The sequence below is a fragment of the Gossypium hirsutum genome, chromosome D02 (assembly GCF_007990345.1).
Source record: "Gossypium hirsutum isolate 1008001.06 chromosome D02, Gossypium_hirsutum_v2.1, whole genome shotgun sequence".
In the NCBI taxonomy this organism is placed as follows: domain Eukaryota; kingdom Viridiplantae; phylum Streptophyta; class Magnoliopsida; order Malvales; family Malvaceae; genus Gossypium; species Gossypium hirsutum.
In genome coordinates, this window is record NC_053438.1 from 59,395,693 (window position 1) to 59,416,288 (window position 20,596).

Consider the following 20,596-nt stretch of genomic DNA (forward strand, 5'->3'; position numbering starts at 1 on the left):
TTTTATTTTTTAAATGCTTGATCTACAGGCCAAGACAAAACTTTGTTTTTCTAAGATCTTTCATCTCAAATTCTTTCTTTAAATCTTTATTGCATTTTAAAGCTCTTTAGGAGTTCCAATAATATTTAGATCATCAACATAAATAGTAATTATCACAAAATCTGATCCAGACCTTTTTACAAAAATACATGAACAAATTGTATCGTTTTTATAACCTTCTTTTAACAAATATTTACTAAGATGATTGTACCACACAGTTCAAATTGTTTTAATCTATAAAAACTTTTCTTTAATCCGATTAAGCAATTTTCCTGAGAAACTTTATATACTTCAGGGATTTTAAATCTTTCAAGGATTTTCATATAAATTTCACTATCAAGTGTACCATGCAAATAGGCTGTAACAACATCCATTAGACGCATGTCAAGTTTTTCATATACTGTCAGACTAATAAGGTATCTAAATGTGATTGCATCCACCACATGAGAATGTCTCTTCGTAATCAATGTCGGGATTTCGTGAAAATCCTTGTGCTACGTGCTTTATATGTTACGACTTTATTTTTCTCATTTTGTTTTCACACAAATATCCATTTATATCCTACCGGCTTTACATATTTAGGTGTTTGGACTATAGGTTCAAAACTTCACATTTAGAAAGTCATTTTAATTTTGCATGAATTGCGTCTTTCCATTTTGGTCAATCTTTTCTATTTCTACATTCCCCAATAGATTTAAGCTTAGGATCATCATTTTCTTTTGCTATTTCATTAGCAACATTATAAGCAAAATTGTTGTCGACAACTATATTTTTCCAATTCCACCTTTTTCTCGTATTGATATAACTTATTGAGATATCTTTATTTTCATCATTTTCATTTTCACTTTTAGGTACCTGAATCTCTTCTTGAGTTTTATAATTAGTTATTTCATAGGTTTCTTCAAGAACTCCCGCCTCGACTATATGACATTCTTGAATGTTTGCTCATTTTCTTTTACGAGAATTTTTTATCTTTGGAACCAACTAGTCTTCCACGCTTCAAACGTGGATTACTTTCTTTTGTACTAACAGTTTTCCCTATTGGGACATCAATTTGTATTGGAGCGTTCTCAGCTGGTGTATGAGATTTTGTCTTTTTAGGTCAGTAAATGAATCTGGCCGTTTAATTTGTAAAATTAATTATTTGCTAAACTTCTGATTTGCATTGCTTTGTATAAGGATATTAGACAATGATAATTAATTTCAAGCACTTTATTCATCCAGCTTTTTATTCTCTCCCTTAATGTTAGGAATGTTGTTTCATCAAAGTGACAATCAACAAATCGTGCAGTAAATAAATCTCCAGCTAATGGTTCAACATACTTAATTATAAAAGGAGATTCATAACCAACATATATTCCCAAGCTGGTATGTGAGATTTTGTAATTCTTTTTAGGTCAGTAAATAAATCTGGCCATTTGATTTGTAAAATGAATTATTTGTTGAACTTCTGATTTGCATTGCTTTGTATAAGGATATTAGACAATGATAATTAATTTCAAACACTTTATTCATCCAACTTTTTATTCTCTACCCTGATGTTGGGAATGTTGTTTCATCAAAGTGACAATCAACAAATCGTGCAGTAAATAAATATCCAGTTAATGGTTCAACATACTTAATTATAGAAGGAGATGCATAACCAACATATATTCCCAACCTCCTTTGAGGACCCATCTTTGTGTGTTGTGATGGAGCAATCGGAACATATATTGCACATCCAAAAATTTTAAGATGGAAAACATTTGGCTCCTGACCAAAAGGCAATTGTAATGGGGAATATTTATTATAACTTGTTGGCCAGAAGTGCACAAGTGTTGCTGCATGCAAAACAACATATCCCCAAGCTATAACAAGGAGTTTTGTTCTCATAAGCAATGACCTAACTATTAGTTGGAGGCGTTTGATAAACAATTCAGCTAAATCGTTTTGTGTGTGAACATGAGCTACATGATGTTCAACTTTTATCCCAATTGACATACAATAATTATTCAAAGCTTGGAATGTAAACTCACCAATATTATCAAGATGAATTGTTTTAATTGTATAATCTAAAATTAATCATTTAAACAAGCAATCTCACAAACAATAGGTTGCGAGTTGATAATACATATGTGATTATTTTGTAGATGCATCTACCAAAATCATCCACATGGTGGATGAATGAGCCCATACTCATTTCAGAAATGCAAAACTTTAAATCTCAACTTTAACTAATGAGCTTGTAATAATCAATTATCATTGAGAACAAACAACACATGAGAATTCTTTAAGTTAAAGAAACTTCTGGTTCTGTACTGAATGTCCATATGAATTCTGAATTTTTTTCATCATATATGATCTAGGATGGTCTAACCGTTCATACCAAATAGTAAAAGTATGTGCTTTTACAAACTTCTAGTTTGTAGTAACATGTGTCTCAATTGCACTAATATGTGCATAATATAGCCTGATGAAAAGTAGTACTCTTTCCAAAACATATTTCTTTCCACATTCAACATTTTAATATATACATATTCAATATTTTTCTCATTTGTAGTCTTGATATGATATCCATTTCAAGGAATATCTGTAAAGCTAAATTTTTTTTAGACTTAAAAGAAAACAATGCATCATCTATAATATACTTTACCCTTGAAATAATACTATTATAGCTTTTTTGGAGCCTTTTATTACTTTTCCATTTACCTAATATGATATTAAATGAGAATAATCTTTTGCCTTTAAAGATAGAATATGTTGTTGTAGCAAAATCTACATAACAATGTTTTTATTCTTTGGTTTAACGAAAAATTAGAAATTTTCATATTTTTCCTTAAAAGAAAACATTGTTTAAGAAATATTGCAAATAGTCATGGGAAAATATATAAAACTATTTTTTATGAAGGAAAATTAGAAACATACGAATGAGATATATCATTAACGCTTTTAAAATCACCATCCTTGTATGCATGATTAGCTTTAGCATCATACTTTTTTTTTGGAAAAGTTATCATTCATTTCATCATTTTGGGATAACGAAATTTGTCTCAATATTGTTTTTCTTCTTCTTCTTTTTCTTCTTTTAATTGATGCTTTGATAAAGTTTTACTAGATGCTTAAACGTACGACAGGTACATGACCAATGCATTTTCATACCATATCGGTAGTATGAATTTTCAATAACCTTCAAATATTTTGACTACAATTTTCTTGTTTTTCATTATAATTCTTTTTCTAGTGGTTAGAAGTACCACTGGTTATTAGTACATCTCCAACCACATCCTCAATTACAACGACAATCATGATCTCTATATTTTCATTTTTCATAATTGTTATGCATTACTACATTCACTTCGGAGAATGGAGCATAATCAGTGAAACGAATAACTCGTTATTTTGTTTAGCCATAAGAATACATGAGATCAAATCATAATACTTTTTAAAACATTTTAAACATTAAACAGCGAATTATTGGCCTAATCAAGATTATCACTAAGCTACATGTGAACATTAAATAAAAGGAGTAAAGAATTTTAAAAATATTATTCTCATTACTATAAATAAAACAAAGATGGAGGTATAGAAACCCATAAAGAAATTCTCGGGTGCAAATGCTTGAAAGAAAAATTCTTTGTGAGGTTTGATCATCTTTATACAAGATAGCATGTACTAAACCTAGCAAGCCCGTAAAATCTAGTTATTATAGCCAAACTAAATGCATTAAAAATATATATTACATTTTACCAGTGCATAATGATCAATAATTAACCAGATTTACTCGGCGGATATTTAAAAAGAAAGATAAGTGGTAACTTCCATCATAAATCAACAAATTAAAGGGAAAAAAACTATGAACAATAATAACAGTAAAAGAGGTAATATTCATCAAGAATTTCAAGAGCTACTTATAAAAAATGTCAAATAGTGTATTGGCCAATCATATTTTAAATAAAATTAGGAACTTAATGGACATGTCAATTGAATGCAAAACACACAAAATTAACAAACAACAAATCTCTTTTAAAATGCTTGATAGGTTACATATAACGTAACTGCAAATCTAAATCCATTATGTATCAACATGAAATCCCAAACTACCACGTAGTCCATAAATAGTAAATCTATGAAGGAGCATGCAAGCAGCAATGTAAAACAAACAAAGAAATAAAATAATATAAAATTTTATGCAAATTATCTGGATCAAGAAAATAAGATATAAATTAAAACAAATTGAAATAATTGAAAAAAATCACTAACCTTTTTAAGAAAAATAGTGAATAAATCAAATAGTTTAACAAAAAAAAGATTTATATGCTTTGAATATTTTTCTTTCTATCGAAATATGATGAACAAATTAAAACAATGATGAAAATGCGTATGTCGTATATAGTTCAATGGAAACTTTATGGTCAAGTTATATATAGTCGTAATAACGTGAACTTCACTATGAGCTTGTAAAGGCTCGTGCCAATAACGTGTTATAAAATAATCAAATAAGAGAATACTAAAAATATAAACAGTAGATCAAATCAACAAAGAATTTATGCATATATCATTTCACTCATACAAGGATTCTATTTATAATTATTGTCATCTAATACAACACATATAAATAAAGCTTACTTAAGTGCTTCATTAGCATAACTTGCATATTTACTTTTATAATGAATGAGGGGGTTTTATCTCATAAATGAAGGGGTTAGAATATGGACATCCACATTTAATTGTAACAGTTTATTCGATTTTTTATTTTTTAAAAGTTTCCATTTTTTTATTTTTTTCATCATTTGAAAATTTTTTTATTTTATTTAATATTTCCATTTTTTTAGGATTTTGAGAATAAAGTTTTAGCATTTTTATAACTTGAAACTTAAATGTAAAAAAAATTAATAATTAAATCTAAATAAAAAAAAACTACACTAATTTAACTTTTCTTTTTCCATAGTCACATCAACACTTAACCAATTTTCAAAGGAAAAGTACTTTCAAAATTTTAATTATTAACTTTGTGAGTTTAGATGCACGATACATTTCTTTATTATTAATGTAAAAATAATAGTGATGGTAAGATTAAATATTATAATGTGAGATAAAAAATAATTAAATATACCGTACTGCACCCACCGCCTATCCAAATTCACCCTAAGAAATCAATAATGTTTAAGTGCAATTACGAGAAATTATTGGCATTTAAGGGTTTTTTTAAGGGCCATTTACAAATAAAAGCTTAATTTTTTATAAATTTACCGAAATGGGCCCGATATTTTATTATTTACCAGAATGGACCATTTTCTGGCAAATCGCGTCCATGTTAGCGTGATGTCAGGGGACGTGCCAGGAAATCGCGGGCACGTCAGAGTGCTTTGCTGACGTGGCAACAAATCGCCCCCTCGTGGACGCGATTTGTTGCCACGTCAGCAAAGCGCGCTGACGTGGCCGTGATTTCCTAACTTGTAGGTTTTTGGATTTTAGGGTTTAAAGTTTTAAGGTTTTTAGGATTTTTAGGGTTTTGGAGAAAAAAGTAAATAGATAAGTCGCACCCACGTGTACGCGCTTCTTTATGGAAACATCTGCCCTTGAATCTACAAATGTTGAGCATGCATTCACTGAAATACTAACTCAAATACATCATGTGATCAGTCGAAAAGCACTCGAAGGAGGGAATGATCAAACAACATTGCCCAAGGGACAAACCATCAATGTCGGCTCTCGAGATGATGTTTCAGTTGTGAAGAAAGACAGCTGCTGTTCTGCATAATTGTTAGATAATTCCGAGTGTCCAAATTTGCTTCCTCATTAAGCACAAGCTTTCCTCACCGTGATCTTTCTCGAGATCTTTCGTTGAAGACGAAGAAATCACAACATTCCAGAGATTTTCTTATAGTTTGTTCAGATAGATCTAGTTTTAGCATTTTAAATGATTTTCATTAGTTGTGGAGAATAAATTTTAAATTAGCTATCATAATGTTTTGTATTTTCAAAGGAGTATTTTATGTAATATAACAAATAAATAGGGATAATTTAGGTATTATAAATAATTTAAATAATTTAGTGCAACTATATACATGAAATTTCATTAGATGGGCAAGTCACGGCCACGTCAGCGCGCTTTGCTGACGTGGAAACAAATCGCCCCCTCGAGGACGCGATTTGTTGCCACGTCAGCACGTCCCCTGACATCACGCTGACGTGGACGCGAGTTACTCGAAAAGGCCCATTCCGGTAAATAATAAAATACCGGGTCCATTTCGGTAATTTTTTTAAAAAATAGGCTTTTTTTTTGGTAAATTACCTTTTTTTAATTGTTTTTTCAACCCCTAAATTTTCCGGTTGGAAGTCAAAACCTAAAACGTAATCCTCTTAATCAATCTGACCCGTCAAATTAGAGTACCAAAAAGAAGCTACTCAACGTGGCACCATCTAAGCCGTATCATTCACCAAAACATAAGCCTTATAATTTCATATTTTAAAAATTTTAAATTGTTTTCCTTGTGAAGTTAATTTCCTTTCAAGGCGCTAATAAAATAAAATAGAAGAGACCAAGGAGAGACTGGTTGGTAGCTAATCTTGTTCTTTGTTCTTCGGCGTCACCGTCTCGTTTAGGTAACGACACCCCTATTTCCGTTAACCTTAATTTCACTAGACCTCTTTTTGGAAGCAATTTCTGGTTATAATTTAATCGTAATTTATCTTCACCTGTTTTTGCCTCATTTCAATGATTTCTTTCCCTTCCTCCTCTCTCAACTAATATCGATCGGTTACTTCCATTATCTTCCTCCTCTGCTTCCAATTCTAGGGTTCCGATCGCACCAAAATACGGGATTTTTTTTACTGTCGATTATATAAATAATTGGCTTCCTTTTTAAATGACGAGTGCGGGCGATGAAGAAGTCGATGCGGTGCTCAGTGACGTGGAGTCTGATGAGCCGGTACCGATAGTTATTAAAGATCCGTCTCGAGAGGATGTATCGGTCGAGAAATTCCGTGAAATTCTGGCGGAGCTCGATCGCGAGAAACAAGCACGAGAAGCGGCGGAGAATTCCAAATCAGAACTTCAAGTTTCGTTTAATCGATTAAAAGCTTTGGCTCACGAGGCGATTAAGAAGCGAGATGAGTGTGGGAGACAACGTGACGAAGCTCTCCGCGAGAAAGAAGAAGCTTTGAGATCGAACGATAACTTAACGGCGCAATTAGCTGAAGCTAATAAGATCAAAGACGAGGTTACGAAACAGAGAGAAGATTTGGCGAAGCAATTGGAGGAAGCGTCCAAGGGAAAAGATGGATTGCGATCGGAGATAGAGACTTCTGCTCATATGCTTGTTTCTGGTATCGAAAAAATATCTGGAAAAGTTAATAATTTCAAGAACTTCTCTGCTGGAGGATTGCCGCGATCGCAAAAGTACACCGGACTGCCCTCCGTTGCTTATGGAGTAATCAAAAGAACAAACGAGATCGTTGAAGAGCTCGTTAAACAGATCGAAACCACAACCAAATCTAGAAACGAAGCCAGGGAGCAGATAGAGCAACGAAATTACGAAATTGCCATTGAAGTTTCTCAGCTTGAAGCTACAATAAGTGGGTTACGAGATGAGGTGGCAAAGAAAACTAATATAATTGAAAATTTAGAGAAGAATATAGCTGAAAAGGATGGGAAGATTGGGGAGATTGAAAAAGAGATGTCGGAGAAGATTAATTTGGCAGAGGATGAATTAATGGAGTTGAGGAACTTGAGCAGTGAATATGATGATAAATTGAAAATTTGGCAGATGAGGATGGAATTACAGAGACAGTTACTGGTTGATCAGTTGAATTTCGTTTCTAGAATTCATGAAATTATTTATGATGTTATTAAGATTGTTGATGCTGATAATATGGATCAGTCAGATGTATCAGAGTCCTTTTTTCTTCCACAAGAGACAGATTCTGAGGAAAATATCCGCGCTTGTTTGGCGGGGATGGAGTCTATCTATGAATTAACAGGAATTCTTGCCGTGAAAACAAAGGACTTAGTGGAGGAAAAGAATCGTGAAGTAAAGAGTTTAAACGAAACAGTTGCTCGATTGATTAAGGAGAAAGAACACATTGGTTCTTTACTTAGGAGTGCACTGTCCAGGAGGATGGTATCTGAAAATAAGTCCAAAACTAACGAGTTGTTTCAAACTGCTGAGAATGGTTTGAGAGAGGCTGGAATTGACTTCAAATTTAGTAATCTTATTGGCGATGGAAATAAAGCTGAAGATCCGGGCTCAGACCAGGATGAAATATACACTCTGGTTAGATTTTTTCTATTGCCATTGATTTGTTACATGTTCTCTTTAAGTTTGCATAGTGTTTCAAGGTCATATCTTTCCTTTTTGAGGTTCTATTATGCCATTTGACAGGCTGGTGCTTTGGAGAATATTGTCAAAACATCTCAGCTTGAGATAATTGAACTGCAGCATTCTGTGGAGGAATTAAGGTACCTGTTATTTCGGATTTTTAAAATTGCACAAAATCAATATTTTATCATCCTGCTTTTGTATGGGACGATTAAAGGAATATTAGGAGTAGAATAGGTTAACATAGAGAGTTTTTCTGCATGAACTGAACTACATACTGTTCTAATGTATTAAGGGCAGAGTCGAGTGTACTTAAAGAACATGTGGAGGCTCAAGCCAAGGAACTCAACCAAAGAATGCATCGTATAGAGGAGCTTGAAGAGAAGGAGAGAGTAGCAAATGAAAGTGTAAGTAACATCTCTCTCTCTCTTTAATTTTTACAGTAAACTAGCTTAATGTTTGTTCCCATTTTCTTGGAGTACAGTTATCAGATTCTTAGGTTAATTTTAAGTGTTAGAAGAACTGACTAAGTTGCATTTATGCTTCTTTGTGGACATTTAATGCTGACTTAACTAATGTGAAGGTTGAAGGACTTATGATGGACATTGCTGCTGCTGAGGAAGAAATTACAAGATGGAAATCAGCAGCTGAGCAAGAGGCTGCTGCAGGAAGAGCTGTAGAGCAAGAGTTCTTAGCTCAGGTATGTTTGCTAAGATGATACAGGTCTTTTAATAGATACTATATATCTGGTTTTGTGAACAGTTATTGAAGGCCTTTGTGGTGGCAGTTTTGAGTAGTCATCGTCTTGAAGTTCTGCCAGTATGGAATTTACAATTTAGCTGTAGACTGAGGTTTGAATCTTAACACATCTAGACAAGATCAAATGCATCTAATGTTAAAGAATAATATGCCGCAATAACAGGAGAATCATATAGGCTATGTTGTAAAGTCAAGCAGGTTTGGATTGTAAAATGAGATTAAAACCAAAACTGTGTTTTTGTGTTTGGTTGATGTACATACTTCCAGTGGGGAGGGAAGCGGTTGTTTACTAGATATAGGATAAGTGACAATATGTTTGGATAACTTGAAGTTGTATAACATTTCCATAGGGCATAAGCTGGAGAAACTAACCAAAAATAACCTGAAAAAGAGTTTTTTTTTTTTTTGGTTTCTTTTGAGAAGAATTATTGAATCAACCAACCTGATGAGTTATTATCAAGAGATAGTGTGTGTTTTTGTAATCCAGTGAACGAAAAAAAGGCAATTTTGAAATCATGGGTGTCAAGCATTAGTGGCAAAGTGAAACAAATCCAATAATGCTGTTAAAATTTTGACAGTTTAGTTAGCTTTTTCATCCAAAAAAATCCAATTTGACTAAATTTTGAAAGTTGAGGGCCAAAGAGACAAAATGGATAAACATTAGGGGATAAATTTATCATTATGCCTTTAAAAATACAAGAAAATGTTTGGGAATAGTCCGAATTCTGGTACTTTTGTAGTCTATCTAGGACTGTTCAATATATGATGCACATGAGCAAGAACATGAAGTTGCACCTAATTATTTGATGTGATGCAATTGTATCTTATTATTTTTCTTATTACAAGATATCAATTTACTCCTAATCATCATGATTTAATAAATATCCGCAGCTATCAGCAGTTAAGCTGGAGCTTGAAGAGGCGAAGCAAGCCATGTTAGAATCTGAGAAGAAGCTAAAATTCAAAGAAGAAACTGCTGCTGCTGCCATGGCAGCAAGAGATGCTGCTGAGAAATCATTGAAGCTGGCAGATATGAGGGCAAGTAGGCTGAGGGAAAGAGTAGAGGAACTTACCTTTCAGCTAGAAGAGTTTGAAACACGAGAAGACTCAAGGGGTCGAAATGGACCAAGATATGTTTGTTGGCCATGGCAGTGGCTTGGGCTGGACTTTGTAGGGTTTCATAAACCAGAGACACAGCAACAGAGTTCAAATGAAATGGAGCTTTCTGAACCACTTTCTGAACCTCTTCTCTGATTATACTTCTCTCTTTCTCTGTGTAAAATCAGTTCATAGTAATTTCATTCTTCAAAGCTCCTTCATTTGCAATGATTTTGTCACTTCTATAATTCTGACATGGCAATGATTTCCGAGAGTTGAATCTTTCTTGTTCATACTTCCATGGCAACGAATCTTTATAATCAAACTCATCTATTTTCCATTGTTTTGGTTTTCCTTTTCAATTCTGTTTTGTTCTAAATGTCATCGTCGGAGTTTATCCTCTCTTTTCCTTTTCCCTTTTCTCTCTCTATTCATTTCAGGGCTTTGATCGTTGTTGAAAGAAAAATTCTTGCTGTTCGTTTCAAACTATTTGAACAGGTGAGGAAGAGCAATTGAGAGTTGAGGTCTCGATAGCTGCTTTTCGGTATGGCAAGTAGAAAGCAGCTAGTAGAGAGCCATTGGTGAAATCTCTGATGAACAAAGAATGCTTAGTCGATACATGTGACTCAATGGAGTTCTTATATTCTCAAGGTACTTTCAGCTGAAGTGAATGTCTATTTTTAATGCTTCTTATGTGGAGTAGTTGCTGATTTATATATAATTTGTATCCTATCTATAGATGTTGTTCAAGATGATGCAGCTTCTTCTATTTCTCTTGTACATGTATTTACTCGTGGGGGTCCTCTTTCTGTTGCTCTAACTAGTTTTTCTCCATTGTCAAATTGGTAATGCTGTAAGTAGATTATTGTTCAACATTTATGTTACTGTGAGCTTGGGGTACTGATATATGTGTTAAAAATGAGTATATTTTATTTTTTAAAAGTTTTTTTTTTCATATATTTGAAAGTGTTCTAGAGTATACTAATTTTAAACCCATGCATAAATAAAAATAATTTTTAATATAATTCAATTAATGAATAAACTCTTGAATAATTATATTTTATTTTTCTTAAATATAGACCTCATTTAAAATAAATAAAAGAACATATGAACTTTTGCTTAATAAAACTAAACTTAAAATATTTTATGTTCTTCAAATATAAAATGAATTATGAATGATGCATTGAATGTAGCACTTTACATAAATTTCGATTATAATATAAAACGTGATTTAAAATTTGTGTGCATGGAATAATAAATTGAATAAAGTTTTAGGAGTAGAAAATTATAAAGTCAAAGTTGCTATTTATTTATTTTTAAGTGTAAAACAATATGCCAAAACAATATTTTCTCGTTACTTTTTCATTTAATTTAATTTTTTTTTACAATTCAATTTCGTTTTCTTTTATTATTTAAGAATTTATTTCATTAAACGCAATTAATTATGTTAAAAAAAACACAAATATGTAAGATCACAACTAAAAAAAATTACCTTATAAACTTGATCTGAAATTTAGCATTAAATTAACAGTTAATTTCATTATTAATATTTACAACCTGAAATTAACATCAAAGTGGTTTTTTTAGAGAACATCAAAGTTGTTAAGATACTCTCTCTCAAAAAAAAATCTCCTTTAATTATGTACCTTCAGGACAGTAGTTTAAATTCTGAAAAGTTAAAATTCTGAAAAGTTACGCATTAGTCATCTATTTGTAAAAATTCTAAAATCATATCTACATATAACTAGTTAAATGACATTCATTTTAAATCCTTCAATTACTCGAAAAAAGGAAATATTTGTAATTTTCACTCTAATTAAAAATTAATTATATAATTTAAATTTTTTTAGAATATAATTTTTAGCTTCACTACTTCAAAATTTTAAAAATTTTATCTAATTTCTTAAATAAAATATTTTACTTCGTTCTTGCTTCATAAAACAACTTCAAAAACAAGATTACGAAACAATACTATCTATCTTGAAACCGGAGAAAGCAAACTAATACAAAATAAAACCTGCAAATTCATAATTCTATTTTGTGAAAATTAAAAAGTTAATCTCTCTTATTTAATGCCAAATTTTTGGGAAGTTAATTTAACTAGATAACAATGCCAATAAATTTTGCGTTTGAACTATTGACTCGAAAGACAGCGTTAAATAGTTTACATGTAAAAAATTAACAATTCAATAAAAGTTACTAGAATAATTAAAATACACGTGTTTTTAAAAAAGTTCTCCGATGTCAACTTCCGGTAATATTGAGGACAACAATGAGTGTTCGACAGATAGCCGCAACACTAGAAAAGTCCGTTTCAAAGACAAAGGAGTGGATAGCGTAGAAATGTCATTAGACCGGAACCGAGCTCTACTGTGTCATGGAAAGATATGCTATTGCGTAAATCCGTTGAGTCTGCGAAGGAACCAGTGGAAGATGGTGGGGAAATATTTGACTTTGTAGAAGAAGATTTCACTAAGTTTCCCGTGGTTGCTTTCTTAGATCGGGTTCATCAATACTTGTTAAAGGATATGAAAACCATGATAGTGGTGAAGTTTTTGGGTTGGAGCATTGGTTATGCTACTTTGCCAAATAGGGTCTCGAGTCTATGGCGACCCTCAAAACCGTTTCAACTTATGGATGTGGAGAACGGGTATTTTTTCCATAAAATTTCAGAGGAAAGAAGATTATGAGAGAGTGCTTAACCAAGGACCTTGGTGATGCGGAAACCCGAATCTAGACACAAGAGAAACACAAATTAGAAATAAAACGAGAATAAATAAAATTAGTTAAATAATAAATAAATAAATAAAAAGGATAGATTTGCCCTATGGAACCCTTGGTTAACTTGTAACCAAAAAAGCCAATGATTGAACGGCTCCCTATGAAACCCCTAGAAGAAGAACCTCTAGAAACACCGATGAACGGGAAAGAAATTTGAATATTTGCAACTCCGAAATACCCTTGAAAGTAACAAACTCCAAACTAAATAGTAAGAGAAGAATCACTCTACTCCCAAAAAATTTGCCTCACACAAATTTGAAAGAAAACAAATACTCTTCTTTTTTATTCCCCTCTCAATGTGTAGAAAACAAGCCTATTTATAGGCAAATTACAAGAGTAATTGAATCCTAATAAAACTCTTTAAAATTATCTAAGAAAATAAATAAATAATAACCTAACCAATAAAATTACTTAACTCATAAATGATGTGTCCCAACCAATGAGAATTAAGTAAATAATAATAATATACATAAAAGATTAATCCACCAATTTATGGGCTTTCACTATTCCAAGATTGGTCCAGTGAATTGCATTCTCGTATTTGTCAATGTCACGAACATGATGAATTAAATTTGTAGCAACAAAGTCTTGGACAAAAGCATTCATCTTTAATTTTAATTGTCGTGCCTTGCTTCGAGTAATTGGACCACTAGGAAAAACAACCCCTTGAGTGTCACCTCCTTGGCTCGTATCATTCTCCCCCTCTTCAAGAAGATTCGTCCTCGAATCTGAACCTGCATCAAATTCAAAAGGAGAAAGATCAGAAACATTGAAAGTAGCACTAACACTATACTCACCAGGAAGATCAATGCGATAAGTATTGTCATTTATTTTCTCGAGTACTTGGAATGGTCCATCTCCTCGTGCATCAAGTTTATTCTTTCTCTTAGAAGGAAATCGTTCCTTCCTCATATGCACCCATACCCAATCTCCAGGTTCAAACAAGACTTGCTTTCGCCCTTTATTAGCTCGATGTGCATTGGACTCATTCTTTTTCTCAATGGCTTTACGAGCCTTCTCATGGATCTCTTTCACTAAATCAGCTTTCCTTTCACCATCTAAATTAGCAATCTCATTCAAAGGTAAAGGAAGCAAATCTAAAACAGGAAGTGGATTAAAGCCATATACAATCTCAAAAGGAGTAAAACCTGTGGAAGAATGAACAGAACGATTATAAGCAAACTCAACATAGGGTATCCATTCTTCCCAAGATTTAACATTCTTACCTATTATGGCTCTAAGCAAAGATCCCAAAACTTGATTTACCACCTCGGTTTGACCATCAGTTTGAGGGTGGCATGTAGTAGAGTAAAGTAGTTTAGTACCTAACTTACCCCATAACACCTTCCAAAAGTGACTAAGAAATTTTGCATCTCTATCGGAAACGATAGTCCTAGGGATTCCATGTAATCTCACAACTTCACGGAAAAATAGATCGGCAACATGGGTTGCATCATCAGTCTTATGGCATGGAATGAAATGAGCCATTTTAGAAAATCGATTCACAACCACAAAGATGCTATCTCGTCCACGCTTTGTCCTTAGTAAACCTATTACAAAATCCATTGAAATGTCAGTCCAAGGTGAACTAGGAACAGGAAGAGGAGTATATAGACCATGAGGCATCACAGTGGATTTAGCTTGTTTACAAGTAATGCAAGTAGAGTAAATTTTTTCAACAAGTTTTCGCATGTTAGGCCAATAAAAATGCTCATGTAAAACATCATAAGTCTTAGTGACTCCAAAATGACCCATAAGACCACCACTATGAGCCTCTCGAACCAACAATTCTCGCATTGAACACTTTGGTAAGCATAGTCTATTATTTCGAAAAAGATAGCCATCATGCTTATAAAATTTGTGAAATGCACCATGTTCACATGCGTCATAAATGCTTGCAAAATCAGAATCAGTTGCATATAAATCTTTGAGATACTCAAAACCTAATAACTTAGTATGCAAAGTACTAAGTAAAATGTACCTCCTTGATAGAGCATCAGCCACAATATTATCTTTACCTTTCTTATACCTTATAACATAAGGAAAAGATTCAATAAATTCAACCCACCTCGCATGTCGCTTGTTCAACTTACCTTGTCCCTTTAAGTGCTTAAGTGATTCATGGTCAGTGTGAATCACAAACTCTTTTGGTAAAAGGTAATGTTGCCAAACTTCTAATGCCCTTAGCAAGGCATACAACTCTTTATCATAGGTCGAATAGTTCAAATGTGCTCCACCAAGTTTCTCACTAAATTAGGCTAGTGGTTTACTATCTTGCATGAGGACGGCACCTATACCTACACCAGAAGCATCACATTCAATCTCAAAGGTCTTTTCAAAATTAGGTAAAACAAGAATATGAGCATTACACAATTTATCTTTAAGTTCATTAAATGCTAATTCTTGCTTATCTGTCCAATGAAAAGATACATCCTTTTTAATAAGTGCAGTCAAAGGTGAAGCAATTGTGGAAAAGTTACGAACAAACCTGCAGTAGAAACCGGCTAACCTAAGGAAAGACCTTACCTCAGAAACAGTTTTAGGGATAGGCCATTCTTGAATTGCCTTTACCTTCTCCTCATCCACATGGATTCCTGTAGAACTTATCAGAAAACCCAAAAAAATAAGCTTATCCATACAAAAGGTGCATTTTTCAAGATTAGCAAAGAGTCGTTCATGCCTTAACACATCCAATACTAATTTAACATGCCCAACATGATCATTCAAAGTTTTGCTATAAATTAGTATGTCATCAAAATACACAACGACAAATTTTCCTAAAAAAGGTCTAAGTATGTGGTTCATTAATCTCATGAATGTGCTAGGAGCATTAGTTAAGCCAAATGGCATAACTAACCACTCATATAGGCCATACTTAGTCTTAAAAGCAGTTTTCCATTCATCACCTTGTTTCATTCTTATTTGATGGTAACCACTTTTTAAGTCAATTTTAGAGAAAATGCATGCACCATTAAGCTCATCCAACATATCATCTAATCGAGGAATTGGATATCGATACTTTACCGTAATCTTGTTGACAGCACGACAATCAACACACATTCTCCAAGAACCATCTTTTTTTGGGACGAGAAGTACAGGGACCGCACAAGGGCTTAGATTCTCACGAATTAACCCTTTCTCTAAGAGATCTTCAACTTGCCTTTGCAACTCCTTAGTTTCTTCAGGATTGCTTCGATAGACTGGTCTATTCGGAATACTCGAACCAGACACAAAGTCAATTTGATGTTCAATCCCTCGTAAAGGAGGTAATCCCTTAGGCATTTCAAAAGGAAATACATCCTCAAAATCCTGCAAAAGATCAACAAAACAACTAGGCAAATGTGTATTAGGGTTAGTCAAAATAAAGTTTTCCCTAAACCTAATAATTACAAATGTTTGTTTTGTACAAAGAGCAAATTTGATATCTCGAAACCTAGCGGATAAACTCACTTTCTCATCTCGTGACTTGTGTGTGCAATCACTCACCAATGTTGGGCCTTTAAGTTGGTTTTTAACACTAAGGGCCTCTTTACTCTCAGCCTTTTTCAATGATTTTACCTCACTTCCCTTACCCATCTCACTAGCAAGTTTAAGTTGATCATTGTAGACTTCTTGAGGAGGAAGTGGAGCCAAAGTAAACTTCTTTCCAAGGAACACAAAAGTATATTGGTTAAGGAAACCATCATGATTTACTCGTCGATCAAACTGCCATGGCCGTCCAAGTAATATGTGCCCAGCTTGCATTGGAACAACATCACAAAAAACTTTATCAGAGTATCTACCAATGGAAAATGAAACTAAGCATTGTTTAGATACTTTTACCTCCCCACTATCATTCAGCCATTGCAAGCGGTATGGCCTTAGATGCTTCACACAAGGTAGGCAAGTTTCTCAACAAGGGAAGAACTCACCACATTGGTGCAACTTCCACTATCGATGATCAATGAACTAGGTTGTCCACCAATCAAACATCTCGTGTGGAAAATGTTATCTCTTTGTTCGCGCCCTTCCTCTTTAAACTGGACATTTAAAGCCCTTCGAGCAACAAGTGCTTTCTCACCATACTTCAAGTACACTTCATACTCATCATGATCATGCACATCATCAGCATCTTCCAAAGGAGGCATCTCAGCTTGAGTTGTAAGTTTTATATCAAGATACTCCCATTGCTCTTGTAACATTTGGGTCATGCGATGCTCGAGTTGAGTTTGCAACTTTTTCATCTCTTTTTGTAACAACTCAACCAAAGGATCGTTCTCTCTTTTTTGCTCATCCTCTTCATTTTTACTAGTTTGGGATCTAGCGAGCGGCATGGTATCTGTGAAAGATCAAACAAATAGGAACAAGAAAGAAAAAATAATAATAACCTCACTCGTTAGCTCTCAAAAGAATAACTCTCTGAATGATCAAAACTTGTAAATATGTTTGGAGAGGGTTACTAATCAAGATCAAATAATAGAGGTGCAAACTTCAAAGAAACAATGAAGATCCTAATTGCTTTAAGAGGCCAATAAACTTGACGAGGTAATTTGTAATGGAGGTTACACGGATGAAAGAATTGTGCGTGCCTTTAATATCTGCTAACACAAGAAGAAACAAAGTGTTAGAAAACGTAAGAGAAACAAAAAAAACGTAGACCTGCAACGATCCCTAACTCTAGAGTCAAAGAAAAGCTTTAATAAGAAGAAAACTTAAGAAAACTCTACCCAATTTAAAGGAAAACAAAAATCAGAAACGTTTGGTGTGTTAAGATTTTCAAAAATTGAAGCTTTAATTATATTTGAGTCAAGAAAGAAGGGGAAAAAAATTCAATTTTGGGAAAAAATAAAATAAAAAGAATAACAATAATAGGAAAAGAAGAAACCTACGTATGAAAGGTAGGCAACTTTTTTTTGTGCTTTTTTGCTTTTTGCTCTTTTTTTTTGCGCTTTTTACTCTTTTTTTTTTGCTTTTTTTTGTGCTTTTTACTCTTTTTTTTTGCGTTTTTTTGCTTTTTTTGTTTTTTTGCTGTTTTTGCTATTTTTTTTGCTTTTATTTAAAGAATAAGAGGAGAATAAACACAAACTTTTTTAAAAAAAAATCATCGAAACCGATGAAAAGTGTTTTTGGTATTTTGACTCGTTTCGGATTTGATTTTAGCTTCGAAAATAACACCGAATGGCCTGAAACTGATACCAACTGATGCGGAAACCCGGATCTAGACACAAGAGAAACACAAATTAGAAATAAAACGAGAATAAATAAAATTAGTTAAATAATAAATAAATAAATAAAAAGGATAGATTTGCCCTATGAAACCCTTGGTTAACTTGTAACCAAAAACGCCAATGATTGAGCGGCTCCCTACGAAACCCCTAGAAGAAGAACCTCTAGAAACACCGATGAACGGGAAAGAAATTTGAATATTTGCAACTCCGAAATACCCTCGAAAAGTAACAAACTCCAAACTAAATAGCAAGAGAAGAATCACTCTACTCCCAAAAAATTTGCCTCACACAAATTTGAAAGAAAACAAATACTCTTCTTTTTTATTCCCCTCTCAATGTGTAGAAAACAAGCCTATTTATAGGCAAATTACAAGAGTAATTGAATCCTAATAAAACTCTTTAAAATTATCTAAGAAAATAAATAAATAATAACCTAACCAATAAAATTACTTAACTCATAAATGATGTGTCCCAACCAATGAGAATTAAGTAAATAATAATAATATACATAAAAGATTAATCCACCAATTTATGGGCTTTCACTATTCCAAGATTGGTCCAGTGAATTGCATTCTCGTATTTGTCAATGTCACGAACATGATGAATTAAATTTGTAGCAACAAAGTCTTGGACAAAAGCATTCATCTTTAATTTTAATTGTCGTGCCTTGCTTCGAGTAATTGGACCACTAGGAAAAACAACCCCTTGAGTGTCACCTCCTTGGCTTGTATCACTTGGATTGTCTTCAGCTAATACCTTATGGTTCAACTATGGACATTGGATTTTAATCCATTCCACCCTTCCCATCGGTTGTTATGGCATGGATCCGACTGCCAGGACTTCCCGGTTATCTGAACAATAAAAAAAATCTTAGGGAGATAGGCAAATTAATAGGGAAGGTCGCAAAACTTGATTTCAACACAGACAATAGACTGAGGGGACGGTTTACTAGAATGACAGTATTCAGAAATTTGGATAAACCCCTAAGTTCTTAGATCCTGGTTGTTAAGATTGACTGAATTCATTACTAAATGAGAGAGTACAACTGAGTATTTAATACAGTAGATCAGTAACTGCTAACTAATAACTTCTAACAGATGCTTAACTAACTAACTAACTACTTAATAATTATATTTTAACTAACTAATTCTTATTCATAACATGGCCCACGCTTCTCGACTTTCCTTGCCTCTGCACGAAATCCCCTCCTATGGAGACCACTCCAAGTTTTTTCTGAAATTTGTCGAATAACCCTCCAGATAAGGGCTTGGTCAATATATCAGTAATTTGATCCTGTCCTAAAATATGACCAACTTGCAGCGACCCATTCACCACCTTTTCTCTTACAAAAAAAGTCCAATTCCACGTGTTTAAATTTGGAATGCATAACAGGATTGTTTGCTATAGCAATGGCGGCTGAGCTATCACACCAAACTAGAGCCTTACTTGGAATCCAAACACCCAGTTCTGTCAACAATGACCGAATCCAAGATATTTCAGCAGTGACATGAGCCAAGCTTTGATATTCAGCCTCAGCGGTGGATCTTGACACCACTTGTTGCTTCTTAGAGCTCCAAGAAATCAGGTTTCCTCCAAGAAAAACACAAAAGCCAGAGGTAGACCGACGATCATCAACATTGGAACCCCAACTCGCATCAGAATATCCTTTGAGAAGAAACTTCGAGTTTCGAGTAAACTGTAACCCGTAGTCTAGTGTTCCTTGTAGGTATCTTAGAATTCGTTTGATAGCCTTGAAATGTGTATCTAAAGGTTTGTGCATATACTGACACACCTTGTTAATAGAGAAAGCAATGTTTGGTCTTGTTATAACCACATATTATAGGACACCCACGACACTTCTGAATAAGCGCTCTTCCTCCACCGGGCTTCCTTCATGAACAGATAGTCGACAAGTGGTCACCATTGGAGTAGGAGAAGCGTTAGGCATACCCATGTAAGCCTTCTGAAGCAACTCCAAAATATACTTTTTCTGACTCAAGAAGACACCATGCGGAGTATGTGTTACTTCGATCCCAAGAAAATAGTTCAGGTGACCCAAGTCTTTCAAAGAAAAATGAACATCAAGATCCTTGACAAAACTATCAATAGTAAGAGAGTCAGTACCAGTGACTATGATATCATTGACATAGACTAAGACATAGAGAAGTTGAGACCCTACTTGTTGAATGAACAGAGAACTGTCAGCTTTAGAAGGGCCAAACTTATCAGCTAGCAAGAGTTCCCTTAGCTTATGAAACCATGCACGAGGGGCCTGTTTAAAACCATAAAGGGCCTTTCGCAACTTGCAAACAAGCGGATGACCATCAGTTGAATGTTGCTCAAAATTTGGCAGTTGTGTCATATAATTTTCCTCATGTAAATCCTCATTCAAGAATGCATTGTTAATGTCAA

The 20,596-nt window shown here is 33.6% G+C and overlaps 2 protein-coding genes across 3 annotated transcripts; one reads left to right on the forward strand and one right to left on the reverse strand.

The window, feature by feature from the left end:
* Nucleotides 1-6,503: 6,503 nt before the first annotated feature.
* Nucleotides 6,504-10,536, forward strand: LOC107909726 (paramyosin). Of its 2 annotated transcripts, XM_016837356.2 has the most exons (6): nt 6,504-6,624; nt 6,818-8,294; nt 8,403-8,479; nt 8,635-8,746; nt 8,923-9,039; nt 9,990-10,536. In XM_016837356.2, the coding sequence occupies exons 2-6, from the start codon at nt 6,888-6,890 to the stop codon at nt 10,350-10,352; spliced, it is 2,076 nt and encodes a 691-aa protein (XP_016692845.2). In that variant the 5' UTR covers nt 6,504-6,624; nt 6,818-6,887; the 3' UTR covers nt 10,353-10,536. The 2 variants fall into 2 exon arrangements, with proteins under 2 accessions (XP_016692845.2, XP_016692847.2); XM_016837358.2 differs by having other exon boundaries at nt 6,504-8,294.
* Nucleotides 10,537-19,463: 8,927 nt separating this feature from the next.
* On the reverse strand, nt 19,464-19,964 carry LOC107907876 (secreted RxLR effector protein 161-like). The gene has a single exon (XM_016835187.1). It carries the CDS (start codon nt 19,962-19,964, stop codon nt 19,464-19,466), a length of 501 nt encoding a protein of 166 aa, XP_016690676.1.
* Between the last annotated feature and the right edge of the window lie 632 nt (nt 19,965-20,596).